The sequence below is a fragment of the Rhinoraja longicauda genome, chromosome 9 (assembly GCF_053455715.1).
Source record: "Rhinoraja longicauda isolate Sanriku21f chromosome 9, sRhiLon1.1, whole genome shotgun sequence".
NCBI lineage: Eukaryota > Metazoa > Chordata > Chondrichthyes > Rajiformes > Arhynchobatidae > Rhinoraja > Rhinoraja longicauda.
Window position 1 is genome coordinate 53,576,660 of NC_135961.1, and position 16,632 is coordinate 53,593,291.

A 16,632-nucleotide genomic window follows, 5' to 3' on the forward strand; every position below is an offset into this window, starting at 1 on the left:
TTCCAAATTGTCCGACCCATGGTCGGCCCGCCAGCAGCGGCACCTGACTGCCATCTCAGAGTTTACCACCGATGTCCGTCATGTCGTGGGTAAGCTTAATGCCGTTGCTGGTCAGCCCCCTCACCCTGAACATAGGATCCCCCCAGGGTTGCGTCCTTAACCCCCTACTGTACTCCCTGTACACACATGACTGTGTGGCCAGGTTCAGCTCCACTGTGGGGTGACTAGTGGGTTGCCACAAAGCTCGGTGCTGGGAACCCAGTTATTTACAATACATATTATCGATTTAAACAAGGGAATTAAATGTAACATCTCCAAGTTTGCAGATGGTACAAAGCTGGGTGGCACTGTGAGCTGCTAGGAAGATGCTATGAGGCTGCAGGGTGACTTGGATAGGTTGGGTGAGTGGGTAGATTTAAGGCAGGTCTGTGCCCTCCTTCCTCACAACATGGACCCACTACAGTTCACATACCGTCCGAACAGGTCCACGGATGATGCGGTCTCCCAGGTTCTGCACACCGCTCTCTCTCATCTGGACAGCCAGGGGGGCTATGTGAGGATGCTGTTCATTGACTTTAGTTCAGCTTTCAACACAATAGTCCCCAGCAGATTGGCTGAGAAGCTGCTGGAACTGGGGCTTAGCACCCCTCTGTGTGCCTTGGTCCTGGACTTTCTCACCACCAGGCCCCAAGTGGTCAGGATGGGGGAACACATATCTAGCACCCTCACCCTGAACATAGGTTCCCCCCAGGGTTGCGTCCTTAGCCCCCTACTGTACTCCCTGTACACACATGACTGTGTGGCCAGGTTCAGCTCCAACTCCATCATCAAGTTTGCTGATGACACTGTGGTGGTGGGCCGGATCCCCAACAACGATGAGAAGGCCTACCGGGAGGAGGTGGCTGATCTGGCACTCTGGTGTCAGGACAATAGCCTCCTCTTGAATGTCAAAAAAACTAAGGAGCTGATTGTAGACTTGAGAAGGGCTCAACATCCAAGGACGTACACGCCACTGGAAATAAATGGGTCTACTGTGGATAGGGTGAGCAGTTTTAAATACTTGGGAGTCCACATCGAAGAGGATCTGACATGGGCAACGCACATTGCCGCACTGGTGGGTAAGGCAAAGCAGCGCCTTTACCACCTTAGACAGTTGAGGAAATTCAGAGTGTCTCTGAGGATCCTTTATTGCTTCTACTCTGGGGCTGTAGAGAGCATCCTGCCCATTAACATTACAGTCTGGTTTGGGAACAGCTCTGCCCAGGACAGGATGGCCCTGCAGAGAGTAGTGCGTTCGGCAGAACGCACCATGGGAACTACACTCGCCCCCCTGCAGGACCTATACATCAGGAGGTGTAGATCGAGAGCAAGCAAGATTATGAGGGACCCCTGCCACCCCAGCAACGGACTGTTCCAGATGCTACGCTCAGGCAAACGCCTCCGCTGTCAAGCTGTTCTTCCCACAGGCCATCAGGACTGTTAACTTTTATAACTCCAGGGACTAAATTTTGTCTTCTCTGTATTAACTTTATTTATATGCTGTAACTGTAATTCTTTTTTGTGCACAATCCGCAGGCATTGCCACTTTCATTTCACTGCACATCGTGTATGTGCATGTGACAAATAAAACTTGACTTGACTTGACTCTCTCAATCCTGCGACATCTATCTTAAACCCCTCCTTCTGTTCTGGCACCTCAACTATAGACCTCTCTCTCCCTGCGCTGGTACCTGTCATATAGGCCTTCGCTATTTCATCTTTTATAATTGACTCCAGCATCTTCCCCACCACCGATGTCAGGCTAACTGGTCTATCTTTCCTTGTTTTCTCTATCGCTCCTTTCTTAAAAAGTGGGATAACATTAGCTACCCTCCAATCCACAGGAATTGATACTAAATCTATGGAACATTGGAAAATGATCGTCAATGCATCTACGATTTCTAGAGCCACCTCCTTGAGTACCCTGGGATGCAGACCATCAGGCCCTGGGGATTTATCAGCCTCCAGTCCCATCAGTCTACACAATACTATTTGTCGCCTAATGCAAATTTCTTTCAGTTCCTCTATCTCCCTAGATCCTCCATCCTCTAGTACATCTGGGAGGTTGTTTGTGTCTTCCTTAGTGAAGACAGAACTGAAGTACCTGTTCAACTCTTCTCCCATTTCCTTGTTCCCCATAATAATTTCACCTGTTTCTGCCTTCCAGGGACCCACATTTGTCTTTACTAATCTACGTTATGCATCTTTTCTTCTAGATTTATTCCATCCCTAACTTCCCTTGTCAGCCACGGTTGACTCTTGATCCCCTTAGAATCTTCCTTCCTCTTTGGAATGAAATGATCCTGCATCTTCTGGAATATGCCCGGAAATTCCTACCATTGCTAATTCTTGCTATATATTGGGCTAAATGTTGTATCCTTTAACCGTGCACTGTGGACGGCTTGGTTGTATTCATGTTCAGTCTTTTCTTTGGCTGGATAGCACACAAACAGGAACTTTTCACCATACCTTGGTACATGTGACATTAACAAACAAATCTCTTTAATTAGATGCTCTTCAATTACCCTTGGCACTAAGGTACAAACATTTCTGCTCGTGCTTCAATAATCTACTTCCTTGATGCCCACAACATCTGAGACAGGTAAAGACGTGGGGATTTAGCCACCTTTATGCACAAATACTGCCAATATATCATCTTCTACAATGTCAATGTGTTGAGTGCATTATTCTTCGGCTTCTCAAACTCTCTAACTTCCATGATATCTCCATGATAAATAAAGATGAGAATGATTTATATAAGACTACATACATTTTGCTTTTCCAACAGGGATATCTCATGTACGGTTTTTGCCTTCCTAGCTTCCTTCTTAAGGTCTACAACTATTACACTCAAGAGACTTGCTTGATCCCTGCTGCCTATACCAGACATATGCCTTCATCTTTATCCTGACTAGATGCTCAGTATCTATCATCGACCCTTGAGAGATTTCCTCAGGGTTCCCTCTTCCAGCCAGCCTTGCCCCTCCGGCTATCAGGAACATGCTGGGCAATGGCCCCAAAGTGCGTCCAGTGACATATCAGCCACCTGTAGAGCATCGTTTTCCAGCAGGAAGAACAATACGTATTCAGATCACGGCTTGAAATGACAATGGATAGAAGGCCAGACACTGAGTTTTCAAAATGGGGGTCCGTGTGAAAGATACTTAGGGACTGAGTTTTCTAAATGGGGGTCCGTGTGATAGATACTTAGTGGACGACACAGACATGGTCAGCCGAAGGAACTGTATCCGTGCAGTCTGAATCTCGGACTCTATCCTCGATCTCCCGATGGGGAAATCTACGCTGTCGACCATTCTTGAGTTACTACAATTTGCACGGTAGATTCTCTCCCACTACTGGGAGGTCCACTGCGGACCCTCTCCCATTACTGGGACGTCTCCCCTAGACGTTCACCCAGTTGTGGGAAGTCCACTCTAGAACCTCTCCCAGTAGTTCCTTTTCCCCCCCGTAGTTCTGGGAATCCCCCTCTGCATTCCAACATCCTTAATTCACTTTGCTCAGTGCAGCCGCTCATTGGCTCGGCTGGTCGGGGACCAAGCTGAGAAGTCTTTCGCGTTTGGGGAGTGGCGCGGTCACAGTTAGAGAGTGATGATAGCGGGGCTGTGCCCTCTGAGCACTGCACTCTTGTTCAGCGAGTGCCTAGAATTAGTTTCATTGTCGTCTGAGAGAGCGGGTGCAACACTTCCAGATGGCCCTTTGTGGATAAATAAATTCAGTGTCCACACTTAGTTGTTAGTTATTCGACGGATGCCTGATTTTATTCTCTTATGAGGGAGCGTCTCACAGAGGACCAGCATCTGTATGAGTCTCGCCTGACTTGGTTACATTCAGTCAGTCTTTATAGGAAGAGACTATAGGCAGCGTGTTCGCCCGCCCCGGATCGGACTTATCATCGGCAGAGCCGGCCGTCTTCGGAGGCTGCGGGAGCGGCTGCGACTCGCCTTAGGCTCGTGCCGCTGCGGACCGTCCGGTGCGGCCTGCAACCACAACAACCTGACCACGGGAGAGGACGGCAGGAGAAGGGAAAGACATTGTGGCCTTCCATCACAGTGAGGAGAGGACTGGAGGAGACTCACTGTGATGGATGTTTCTTTGATGGATGTTTCTTTTTTTGTGTGTTTTTGGGGTTGTGTAATTTTAATGCCTATTTAATGCTTTTATTGTTGGACTGTGGGTGACTGAATTTCGTCCAATATTGGATGACAAATAAAGCTATCTTGAATCTTGACAAACAACCTTTCAAATTGACACACACTCCACCTATCTTGTGACGAACAACTTTTCAACTTGTTTTCCTAAGCTGAGTTTCGTTTCTTCAGAAACCGTTAGCCACTCCCTCTAGAAGGCAGTTGTAGTCTTTCCTGTGGCTTGCAGCTTTAGCTAAATCAACCGTACTGTCTCGTCTGTCTGGCGTACAAGAAGAAGTGTCTCATCGGTGTTTTTTCTGTAAGCCATGCAACATATTTTTACTCACAATCCCCACTTTTATACATGTAACATACATTTTATAACAAATTTCTTCATTTCATCCAGACGTGGCCCGACACTTCCGTGCCTTGTGACCACAGCCTTCATACACAAGAGTCTTCATAAATTTGTACATTAACCATGTGATCTTCGGGACTTAAGTCCGCCGACGCTTCACCTTCCACATCTGGCCTTATTTCCTTCTCGGAGTCACCTGGCTCCTCTTGCCTGAGGGACTCGTACATCATATTTTCCTGCTTGGTCAGCGCTGTCTCAATCAAGCGCTGGGTCAGTCCCTGCATACAAGGTATAACACAACATCCAAACAATGTCAACAACGCTACACATACAATAATAGTTGTTATTGTAGAGACAAAGAAATTCTTCCATTTTCCGAACCACCCATCCAAGAACCCGGTCCATGAGGTATCGACCCCTAAGTTCTCTGCCATTTTAATGGAAAGGCTGGTGAGACCCACCAATGCCCGTGACACCGATCCATCGGGGGCAGTGTTGTTGGGAATAAAGGTACAGCATTCTTGTCCAAACATTACGCAAACACCCCCCTTCTCTGCCAATAACATATCCAAAGCCATCCGGTTTTGCTATGCCATAAGGCTCGTTTTATCCAATTGTTCAGCTAATCCTTTAACTGCGTCTCTAGTATAGTTAATAAATCGTTGCTGATTATAAAATAGGTAATTAATCCAATCTACGTTTTTGTTGATCGTCGACCACCAGAAGAACGTGCTCTCCAATCGTGCCGCGATCTGATTTCGTGCTTTAAACTTATCCGGTACCCCTCGGGGTACCCCAATAGCGTCAATATAAATGTGTGTGTCAAACGACCCCTGTACCCTCAGGTTGCGCTTAACCCTTCCCTGGGCCTTAGTTGCGTCGTTCTTCCCAGTTCCTTTGGTGATAATAGTAAATGGCATAACTAGCTGAATCATTGCACACGTCCCCTGCCATCCTGCTGGGAGCTTGGTCCTTAATATTTTCCCCCCACAATACCACCACACGTCCGCTCGTCCTACGGATTGATTGGCAAACTGGGATATGTCAGTGACGTTTATGGTCTCATTACAGCCCGTCAAATGGCCCAACTCTTGTCCCCCATGTTTGTACCTGTTATAGCATTCGAAGTGCCCCTGTCCCCTTGTTGGGACCACAAAGGGCGGGGCCTGTTGCCCTTGCCCCGTGATAGGTGGAAACAAGTAGTGTAATGCTGCACATGACTCATCACTCGGTCTCTCCTTATTCGTATATAACGACAGCATACATTTTACTCCCCCGCTACTTTCTCGCATGTTAAGGGGAAGCGCCGTGGGCACCAACCGTGGTTTAGCCGCGGCGCAGGCAAAACAGTTTTCCTTCCCCATTGTTCGGGTGGTGTACATCATCCACTTTATCCACTCATTTGTTCCGTCCGTTCCCGTTCCTACCTCTAAGTTGGCTCGTAACTGTTCAAACCCTTTAATCTCCACTACTTTAATCGGATGGGCCGGTATTGTGGTGGCCTCCGTTGCTAGTGGCTTGGTGGGCTCTGCCTTATTCGTTGGTTGCTCCATTACCTGGAACACTTCCCCATTCTCTGCCCAAAGCACCAGGAAGGAATCCCGCTTCATTTCTATAGTGAACTCACAACAGTTATCTACCCCACTTTGGTCAGCGCATACCCAGTATACCCCAGCATCCTCTGCCTTTGCACTCTGTATAGTTAAGTAAACCCTCCCCGGTTGTCTGGCCAATACCTCCGGCTGCCACATTCTCCATCGATCTGTTTGTTCCGTTGGCCAAGTGTACATTTGTTGTCCCCTTCTAGAGGACGTGAACACTTGTTTCCATGCCTTACAGGGATGGCGGCAAATATACATACGGGTTCCACACCACCCTGGCCCGTGGCATAGGTCAAAGGGTAATGTCGTAGTCGCGTGATTTTCCGGAATGGTAATCGTGGGGGCCCCTACCCCAAGGCTCAAACTGGCCCAGAACATCGTGAGTACTGCAATTAAGTTTTTCATGTTATCGGTCCAATGTTGGCTGCCCTCTTACAGTGGCTCAAATGTACCCACGTTGATCGTTCCTTAATTCGTATTGCGGTGGGTGTTGTCAACAGTACCTGATACGGACCCGTCCAGGCAGGGTGATTCCACTTCTTCTTCTTCAAGACTTTCACAAAGACCCAATCGCCTGGCCTTACCTTCAATTCAAGGTCTTCCTTTCCTGTCTCACCTGGTGCTGGGGGAGCAATAGCAGAGGTTCGGTTATCTAGCCGTTTACGCATGTAGTCTGCCAGTGTTGCTTCAATTTTTGCAGCACGTCTCTTCCTAGCAAGCAGGTCGGGCAAGTTTCTGAAATCAAGACCTGTGCTTTGCAACAGCGTCCCGTCGCCGGGTCGCTGAAGCTGAGAGGTTGGCTGAGGAACTCCTGCCGCTCGTGTCCAGAGGCTGACTTTACCACTATTGAGTCTGATGACATGGACACCGCTGCTGGTGCCGCGGTTTTGGTGATTACAGTTCTGCACGCTCCTATGTCGCACAAGAATTTGATATGCTGAGTGCCCCCGACGTTGAGGGTGATTGTGGGCCGGTGTTCACTTCCGGTCCCTTCGTATTGTGCAAAGATTTCCCCCAGGTCCAAGGTATCCTCTCGCTCATTACTCTTCCAGTTTTCAGCCACCCGCAGGCCTTCCTTCAGAGCTTCCTTCGAGGCGCTCCCTTTCTCCGCCGCCCCCAGGGCCACGGCCGCGACATCGGGAGATAGTCACCGCCCCCCTTCTCCTTCTTCCTCTTCTTCCCACTTGTCCCTTTTTCGGTCCGGGCAGTCCCTTGCCCAATGGTCCAGTTTCCCCGCATACAAAGCAACCATTGCTCCTGCCTTTTCTTCTGCCGCGGCCTATCCGGGCCCTGCGGCCTCGACTGCCCCCTCTCCAGCCTCCTCTCCTATCTTCTGCGTAATATACTCCTATTGTAGTATATTCTTCTCGCTCCTCTTCGTCATACACATATGCGTGCGCGGTCACCTTCTTCTTTCCAACCTTATTTTCCTCCCCGTGCGCCGCCCACGCCTTTACATCCTCCAACGGACATGTCCGCCAGGTGATGAGGTGCTTTTTAACATGGGTGGCTAGTTCGGGCTTCATCCCGTGGAGGAACTCAATTTTCAACTGTTGGGCATACGGACTTCGGTCATCCCATGGTGCGGGGATGGGCTGGCCACTATTCTCGCCGAACACTATTTTCAGACGGGCCAGAAATTGTTTCACTCCTTCCCCGGTATCCTGCGTGGTTTCTCTGATTTTTCCATAATCCACGCCTCCCGCATAGTGTGTCCGGACCCTACCCAGGAGACCTTCTAACTCGGTTTGTAAGATTTTACCGTCCCGGGGGACCAGGACCCCGTCCCGCAGGGGTGCCCATCCTCCTTCAATCAGACACCAATTGACGCATTACTTGTTCAACTTCACCCAGATTTAACCGGTAACTGTCTACTATAAGACGGAATGCGCGTTGGAAAGGCCCCGAATTCCCTTTAGGCGACGGAATCCTTTCAACGGCCTTTCATACGTCTTTTGCCGTTCAGGGGCGGTATACGTACAAGGGGACTGCTACCCCGCCGTTTGCTGGTGCATGTGGATTTGGCATTTGTATTAGTGGGTACATTTCACCTCTGTCTGTTACTTCATCCTCCATAGCCCCGGATGGTGGGACCGGTGGGTATAGCGGCGCAGATGTCGCTATCGGAACAGATGTCTCCGCCGGGGCTGGTGGTCCTGCCTGTACCGGTGTTGGTGGTCTTCGTCCTTCTACAACACACAAATCACTATCTTCCTTGTTTAGAAAAGCACTTGTTACTTGTGTGCCGGTAGGGGTTCTCCCTTCATCACCTGCCTCTTTTTCCTTTCGCCTTTTCAGTGAAACAGTGGTCAAGTCCGACTTGACTGTGTCCCTGACACTTGGTTTAAATAACTCCTTATTTCAACCGTCCCTCTGTTTCCTTGAAACAGTGGTCAAGTCCGACTTGACTGTGTCCTTGACACTTGGTTTAAATAACTCCTTATTTCAACCGTCCCTCTGTTTCCTTGAAACAGTGGTCACCCCCCCTATCTCCGGCAGCAGCAGAAGTTTATGTCTGTCCAGTCCCTTTCAGATTTACGACAACCGTCGATTTCTAGATTTACGTTCGTGTGCCCCAGCGCGTCTGATAGCCCAAAAAGCACTTACTTGGAGCGCTCGTTCAGTACTTCTTGGTCAATCACACGACGTGGGGTTTCGTTTCTTCAGAAACGAAAGCTGAGTTTCGTTTCTTCAGAAACCGTCAGCCACTCCCTCTAGAAGGCAGTTGTGGTCTTTCCTGTGGCTTGCAGGTTTAGCTAAATCAACCGTACTGTCTTGTCTGTCTGGCATACAAGAAGAAGTGGCTCATCGGTGTTTTTTCTGTAAGCCATGCAACATATTTTTACTCATACCCTTTAAACAGAGGTGACGCCCTTCGGGAAATTAAGTGTCCTCCAAGGTAAGCTGTGTATTTTTATGCCGAATATTTTGTGCTGAATATTGCCAATTTTTCCCGTATTTCAAAAAACAAGTGGATACCTTCGAACAACGCATGTAGACCCACTCCCAGTACTGGGAATCCACTATAGACCTTTTTATTTCTGTGCTGGGACCTCCTGTACAAACCCTCTGTGTGTGTCGGAAACTCCCGAGTAGACCTCCGGAGAGAACTGGTCGGCTTTGTTACTACTGTCTGCCCTCCCCGGTCCTCACCCCATCTTAACATAGAAACATAGAAAATGGGTGCCCTTCGAGCCAGCACCGCCATTCATTGTGATCATGGCTGATCATGCACAATCAGTAACCTGTGCCTGCCTTCTCCCCATGCCCCTTGATTCCACTAGCCCCTAGAGCTCTATCAAACTCTCTTTTATATTCATCCAGTGAATTGGCCTCCACTGCCTTCTGAGGCAGAGAATTCCACAAATTCACAACTCTCTGGGTGAAAAAGCTTCTTCTCACCTCAACATGCCCTTAGCTTTCGTCACTTCCTGCACGCTTACTTTTAGTGACTGGTGAACTGCGAAGAGAATGTTAGGAGGTTGCAGGGTGACTTGGACAGGCCGAGTGAGTGGGCAGATGCATGGCAGATGCAGTATAATGTTGATAAATGTGAGGTTATCCACTTTGGCGGCAACAACAAGGAGGCAGATTATTATCTCAATGCTATCAGATTAGGTAAAGGGGAAGTGCAACGAGACCTGCGTGTCCTTGTACACCAGTCACTGAAAGTAAGCGTGCAGGTACAGCAGGCAGTGAAGAAAGCTAATGACATGTTGGCCTTCAAAACGAGAGAATTTGAGTAGAGGAATAAAGAGGTCATTCTGCAGTTGTATGGGGCCCTGGTGAGACCGCACCTGGAGTATTGTGTGCAGTTTGGGTCTCATAATTTGAGGAAGGACATCCCTGCTATTGAGGCAGTGCAGCGTAGGTTCACGAGGTTAATCCCTGGATGACGGGACTGTCATATGAGGAAAGATTGAAAAGACTGGGCTTGTATTCACTGCAGTTTAGAAGGATGAGAGGGGGTCTTATAGAGACGTATAAAATTATAAAAGGACTGGACAAACTAGATGCAGGAAAAATGTTCCCAAAAATGTTGGGAGAGTCCAGAAGCAGGGGTCACAGTCTAAGAATAAAGGGGAGGTCATTTAAAACTGAGGTGAGAAGCAACTTTTTCACCCAGAGAGTTGTGATTTGTGGAATTCTCTGCCACAGAAGGCAGTAGAGGCCAATTCACTGGATGAATTTAAAAGAGAGTTAGATAGAGCTCTATGGGCTCGTGGAATCAAGGGGTATGGGGAGAAGGCAGGCACAGGTTACTGATTGTGGATGATCAGCCATGATCACAATGAATGGTGCTGCTGGCTCGAAGGGCCAAATGGCCTCCTCCTGCACCTATTTTCCATGTTTCTATGTTTAGGATAGTGTTAGTGCGCGGGGATCGCTGGTCGGCGCGGACTTGGTAGGCCGAAGGGCCTGTTTCCGCGCTGTATCACTTTGAAAAATGACGCTGCCTGGACCACTGAGTGCTTCCAGCATTTCATCTTCGCGGTGAATGTTTCGGTTCGATGTCCCTCCACCGTCTGGTCATCCGGACACAGGGCATCTTCGACAACCCCCCCCCCCCCCCCCCCGCTCTCTCATAATAAAGACGCCTTCCTCTTTCAGTGAGCGATGGCCGGTGCTATATCCTACGTGTGTTACAGCCGCCGAGATGTGTTGGACTTGGTGGCAGCTTATAGACGTGGAGGTAAGCAAGGCCTTCAATCGGCCATCGAGGAAAAAAAAAAACAGTTGAGCAACGTGCATGTTGGGATTGCGGTGATGGGGGGATCCGGGGTGGGCAAATCGACCCTGATCAACGCTCTGCTCGAGTTGGATGATGGAAAGGCTGCCCCAACCGGTTATAACGAGACCACCACTGTAATAACACCTTACACCCACCCCAGCCTTCCTCACGTCCAATACTATGACTTCCCCGGGCTCAACACTCCCCAGTTCCCAGTGAAAAAGTTCATGAAGGAAACTAAATTTGCCGAGTATGATCTGGGCATCATTGTGATTGAGCGGTGGACGGAGAATGACCAGTTATTGGCCAAGGCCCTGACGAAGGCGGGCAAACCCTTCCATGTGGTGCGCTCCAAGATCGACCAAATTGTCACATCAGAGAGCGGCAAGAAGGGTTACAATCTAGAAGAGATGTTACGGAATGTGAGGGAAAAGTGCTGTGCCTCACTGGAGAAAGCAGGGATGCGGAATACTCCGGTTTTCTTATGTTCCATCTCTGACTTGGAAGCGTACGACTTCCCCGAGCTAAAGAAGGCCGTAGTGACCAACCTGTCGGAGACACAGGGGCATCTATTCTTGCTGTCGCTCCCGAACACAAGCGAAGATTCGATAAATGTTAAACGCGAGGCTCTGCAAGTAAGCATCCACGTCACGGCGACCATCTCGGCGGTAATCGCTGCCGTGTCCATACCGGGGTTGTCTTTGGTCTGTGACCTGGCGCTCATTGGTCCCAGCATCCTGGCCATGCGGAAGTTCCTGGGTCTGGACGATGGGTCTCTCGGGAAATTGGCCAAAAGAGTGGGCAAAAGTAAGGATGAGCTGCGGAGAGGCACCGAGCACGTGTGGGTGTTCGGGGAGATCAACCTGGAGCAGGTGCTGCCGTTGCTGCAGGAATACACTTTGGCGATGACGCTGACGGCCGTTGAGCTCGTCCTCGACTTTGTCCCCATTCTGGGCTCTGTCTTCGGGGCGACAACGTCGTTTTTCTTGACTCGTAGAATGCTGACAAATGCACTGGAAGCAATGGTGGATACAGCTAAAATAGTCCTGAGAAACGCCACGGCAGCAGCTTCGGCAACTCCTAGTGGAGCCGCGGGTTATTGAGCAGCTTGACAGCACGGCGCAAGTTACTCAGTCCTGGCAACATCCTCGTAAATCTTCTCTGTACCCTCTGCAGCTTGACAACACCTTTCCTACAACATGGTGCCAAGAACTGAATACAATACTCTCAATGCGGCCTCGCCAACATCTTTAACGCCTGCAACATGATCTCCCAACTTCAACACTCAATACACTGACTGATGAAGGCCAATGTGCCAAAAGCCTTTTTCACCACCTTATCTACCTGCGAATCCAACTTCGAGGATCCATGCACCTGTACTCCTAGATCTCTCTGCTCTACAACACTCCCCAGAGCCCGACCACTCACTGTGTAGGTCCTACTCATGTTTGACATCCCAAAATGCAACACCTCACATTTCTCTGTATCAACCATTCCTCAGCCCACCTGACCAATCTTCAAGATCCTGCTGCAATTTTTCACAACCATCTTCGCTATGTACAAAACCACCCACTTTCATATCATCTGCAAACTTGCTAATCTTGCCATGTATATTCTCATCCAAATCGTTGATATAAATGACAAACAGTAACAGGCCCAGCACCGAACCCAGCACTCATCAAAGGCATCCAGTCTGAGAAACAATTTTCCACCATCACCCTCTGCTCCCTTCCATGAAGCCAATTTAATATACATTCAGCTATTTCTCCTTGGATCCTATGCAAGATCTTCCAGAGCAGGCTACCATGCAGAACCTTTTCGATTATGCCCTATTATTATCCGGGATTCTTCTACTTTATCCTCAGGAATTGCGCGTGACCCGAATCTCTCCATTTCCTGCCCGTGTGTTTGCGAGGTGTAAATGACTCTTAAACACCACTATTGTATCTCCTTTCACCACCTCTTGGTGTGGTGCATTCAAACTTGCCTCAAAAAATTATGTTGTAGCATCCCACCTGCCTTACATCTATTACATCTATTCCCTCAAGAATATTTAATTTCCACCCAGAGTGAACAATTCTGACTTTGCATACTGGGAGTCATTTTGGAGCCAATGATTGCCATGCAGATACGTCACATGTTCTATTCCTGACCACTTCCCTCTTTCGATGTATCTGTGCCTACCTCGGGGGCTAGGCTAGCCGCACACATCCACAATAAGCCAGCAGTCTATCTCAGCTACCTTGATCTCACTTCGTCCCACCCTGCCCCCAGTGTGGACTCCGTGCCATCCTGCCAGTTCTTCCGCCTTTGTCGCATTTTCTCTGCACACATACCTCAGAAATAACTCCGTTCTTCCTGAAGCATGGCTTCCCATGTACCACATTTGACCGCATCATCTATTTCCTGTACCTCTACTCTCAACCCATCTTCCTAGATTCATAGAGTGATACAGTTTGGAAACAGGCCATTCAGCCCAACTCGCCCACACCGGCTAACAATGTCCCAGCAACAATGTCCAAACCTGTCCTATCCATGTATCTGTCTAACTGTTTCTTAAACGATGGAATAGTCTCAGCCTCAACTACCTGCTCTGTCAGCTTGTTCCATAAACCCACCACCCTTTGTGTGAAAAAGTTTTAAGTTCCTTGGAACCATCATCTCCAGGGACCTTAAATGGGGAGCCACCATTGACTCCACAGTCAAAAAGGCCCAACAGAGGATGTACTTCCTCAATAGTCAATAGTCAATAGTCGTTTATTTGTTACATACACATAAATGTGTAGTAAAATGAAACATTACCCGCAGTTGAACAACAAGACCAATAAGATTAATCAATAAAAATGCAATAACACATACAATCACAACCAACACCAAACAAAAAGAAACATCCATCACAGTGAGTCTCCTCCAGTCCCTCCTCACTGTGATGGAAGGCCAAAATGTCTTTTTCTCTTCCCTGCCGTCTTGTCCCGCGGTCAGGCTGTTGGAGTTGCCACGTCGGGGCGGTCGGGGCTCCCGATATTGAAGCCGCCGCTGGGCGGTGAAAGGTCAACGGCCTATTTCAGGTCGCGCCGGATGGTGAAAGGTCCGTGGCGGGCCGACCCAAGCCCCGCGATTCGGGGCGGGCGAACACGCTGCCTCTGCCGCTGCCGGAGCTCCCGATGTCGGCCCCCACCCAGGGGTCTGCGGGCTTCCGACGTCCACGCGGCCCGCGCCGGAGCCTCCGGAGACGAGTCGCAGCCGCGCCCGCAGCATCCGCAGGCAGCCAGCGCCGCAGGTGGTGAGTCCGGGCCGTGGGCTCTGCGAACCAGAGCCCCAGGTGTTCCCAGGTGCATGGCCAGTGGTAGGCCGCAACGGGAACGGAGACACGACACAGAAACAAAGGTCACGTCTCCGTTCTGGAGAGAGAATGTTACAGTTACAGTTCCCGTTCAGAGAGTCCAGAGAGTTGTGAATCTGTGGAATTCTCTGGATGTCATCCAATTCACTGAATGTTTTCAAGAGAGAGTTAGATTTAGTTCTTAGTGTGGGGTCAAGGAAAGATCGTTCACATTGCGGCCCTGTTTCCACCAAACCTTCCACCACCACGCATAAGAAGCACAAGGCACCATTCTATGAAGATGCTGAGAAGTGTGTTCAGCTCTGGCTGAACAATTTATAATCTTATGATGTGGACTCGATAAGCAGAAGCTCTTAGAGCTAAAGGAATCAAAGGATATGCAGAAAAAGCAGGAACAGAGTACTGATTTTGGATGATCAGCCATAATCATATTGAATGGCGGTGCTGGCTCGAAGGGCCGAATGGCCTACTCCAGCACCTATTTTCTATGTTAAATCTGCACAGACAGCACCCATGGTCAGGATCAAACCTTGGTCTCTGGCGCTGTAAAGCAGCAACGTTACCACTGCACCACCATGCCCCCCCCTCCACCCCACCCAATGCATTTGATGCTGACTGTGTGGCCTCCCCTACCAAGGAGAAACACGGCACAGATTGACGGGTCGCTTTGCAGTGCATCTGCATTCAGCTTGTGGAGGGTGTTGGCCCTGTGGTTACTGTTGTCCAACATTTGAACTCCCATTCCCTCTCCCATTCTGAACTATCTGCCCTTAGCCTCCTACACTGTTACGAGGCCCAATGCAAGCTCAAGTAATAACACCTTGTCTTTCTTCTGGGAACATTGCAGTCCTCCAAACTCTAACCCTCTCTATCGGAAATTAACATTTCAACCTCTCATCCATCTGTCATTTGGGGTCACATTTACTCTCGCCTTCAGTGTGGCCTGACCTTATGGGCATAGCCCACACCCCTTCTATGAACAACGCACAACACAGGCAGCCTGCCTCTAACGTCCCCATGAACTCATTAGTCTCACCCTTTGTTTTACCTATTCCTCCCCATATTCTCTGCCCCTGAATTGTAACATGTTTACTCTCCCAGTTTGGACAAAGGGGCTTCAACCTCAAACATTAACTTTGTCGATCTCTCCACAGACTCTGCCTGACCTGCATTGTGTTTCCAGAATTTTACGTTTTATTTCAGTTTTTTAACATCTGCAAGTTTTATTGATTTTCATATTCATTAACTATAGGTATTATAACCTGAATATTCACTATCTATTGGTGTTGTAGCCTTGTCATTTCAATAATATCAAATGTTTGCTCTGACTTAATTTTGATATTCGTGGAGCCGTTTATTACACAGATTTCAGTATGTATTGAAGGACCGTCCAGCATTTGTTTTGGTCTGTACTGCCAGTGACGAATAAACCTCAACGTGTATCATGTTTTGCAAGAATTGTTGTGTCTTTTTTGTTCCGGAACAACTTTGTAGAGATCTGTCTGATCTGGGAACTCTTCTGAAGAACCCCCTTCCCGCCACTCATTCTGGGATCTCTGCTGTAGTACCCTCTGTCTGCTCAGAGATGTCTTTTACAGATCCCTCTATCTTTATATGCTGCAACCTCCCCTATAACCCCCCTCTCCGCCCCCCCCCCTCGCCCCGTCCTCCTGAGCCCTTTCTGCAGACCCACTTCTCTCTCTGTGCTGGGACCTCTATTGCAGGCTCCTCTCACGATGCTGAGATCTCCTTTATAGACCCCTTCCCCTCTGGTCTTACCTCGCCTCCTGGCTCACTGACACGTTTCCTGTTATTCTGCACCGACAGATGCTCGGAACCTCTGTATTCCGGGAAACCAGGGGCCAGTTTCGTTTTGCCCCGTGCAGCCACTCTCTGCCTCCCTCTGCTGGTGAGAGCTCAGATATACTATCGTTTATTTCTGGGCAGTGCGTGACTCCTCATGACCCAGTGTGGCCTCCAGCCGAACGAGGGAAGTGACTGTGGGTTCTTAGAGCCCAGTGGAGTTCTTGGGGCATCGGTGTATGATGAAATGGGAGAAGAGGTTCTCATGTGAGAAATGTTTGTCGCACCAAATGAATTTCAATGTCCCAAACATTAACTGGGTATCCCTCGGTTTAAAAGGCTCCGAGGAGGCAGATTCTTGAGATTTATGTAGGAAGCCTTTACACCAATTAAGTGAGGGCATAACTCGACCGTGCTTTAAGCAATACAGCTGGTCAGGTGGTGGGAGTGTCAGTGGGGGAGCATTTTGGAGACAGTGGCCACAACTGCATATTTCAATGCCATGATGTGTGACATTATGTGTGGCACAGACATCATTGGCACAAGGGGCTGTTCAATACTGTGCTCATCTACAGTATGTTCGAAACAAACGTAATTCTTTCTATCTT

General features: G+C 49.0%; 1 protein-coding gene and 1 long non-coding RNA gene across 2 annotated transcripts; one reads left to right on the forward strand and one right to left on the reverse strand.

The window, feature by feature from the left end:
- Positions 1-4,691: 4,691 nt before the first annotated feature.
- LOC144597009 (uncharacterized) lies at positions 4,692-16,080 on the reverse strand. Its single transcript, XR_013547683.1, has 3 exons — positions 16,001-16,080; positions 6,650-6,768; positions 4,692-4,823 (listed from the first exon to the last, which is right to left on the reverse strand). It is a non-coding gene; the product is annotated as an uncharacterized LOC144597009 (long non-coding RNA).
- Positions 8,929-11,981, forward strand: LOC144597007 (T-cell-specific guanine nucleotide triphosphate-binding protein 2-like). The gene is made up of 2 exons (XM_078405910.1): positions 8,929-9,045; positions 10,758-11,981. The coding sequence occupies exon 2, from the start codon at positions 10,764-10,766 to the stop codon at positions 11,979-11,981; it is 1,218 nt and encodes a 405-aa protein (XP_078262036.1). The 5' UTR covers positions 8,929-9,045; positions 10,758-10,763.
- Positions 16,081-16,632: the final 552 nt, after the last annotated feature.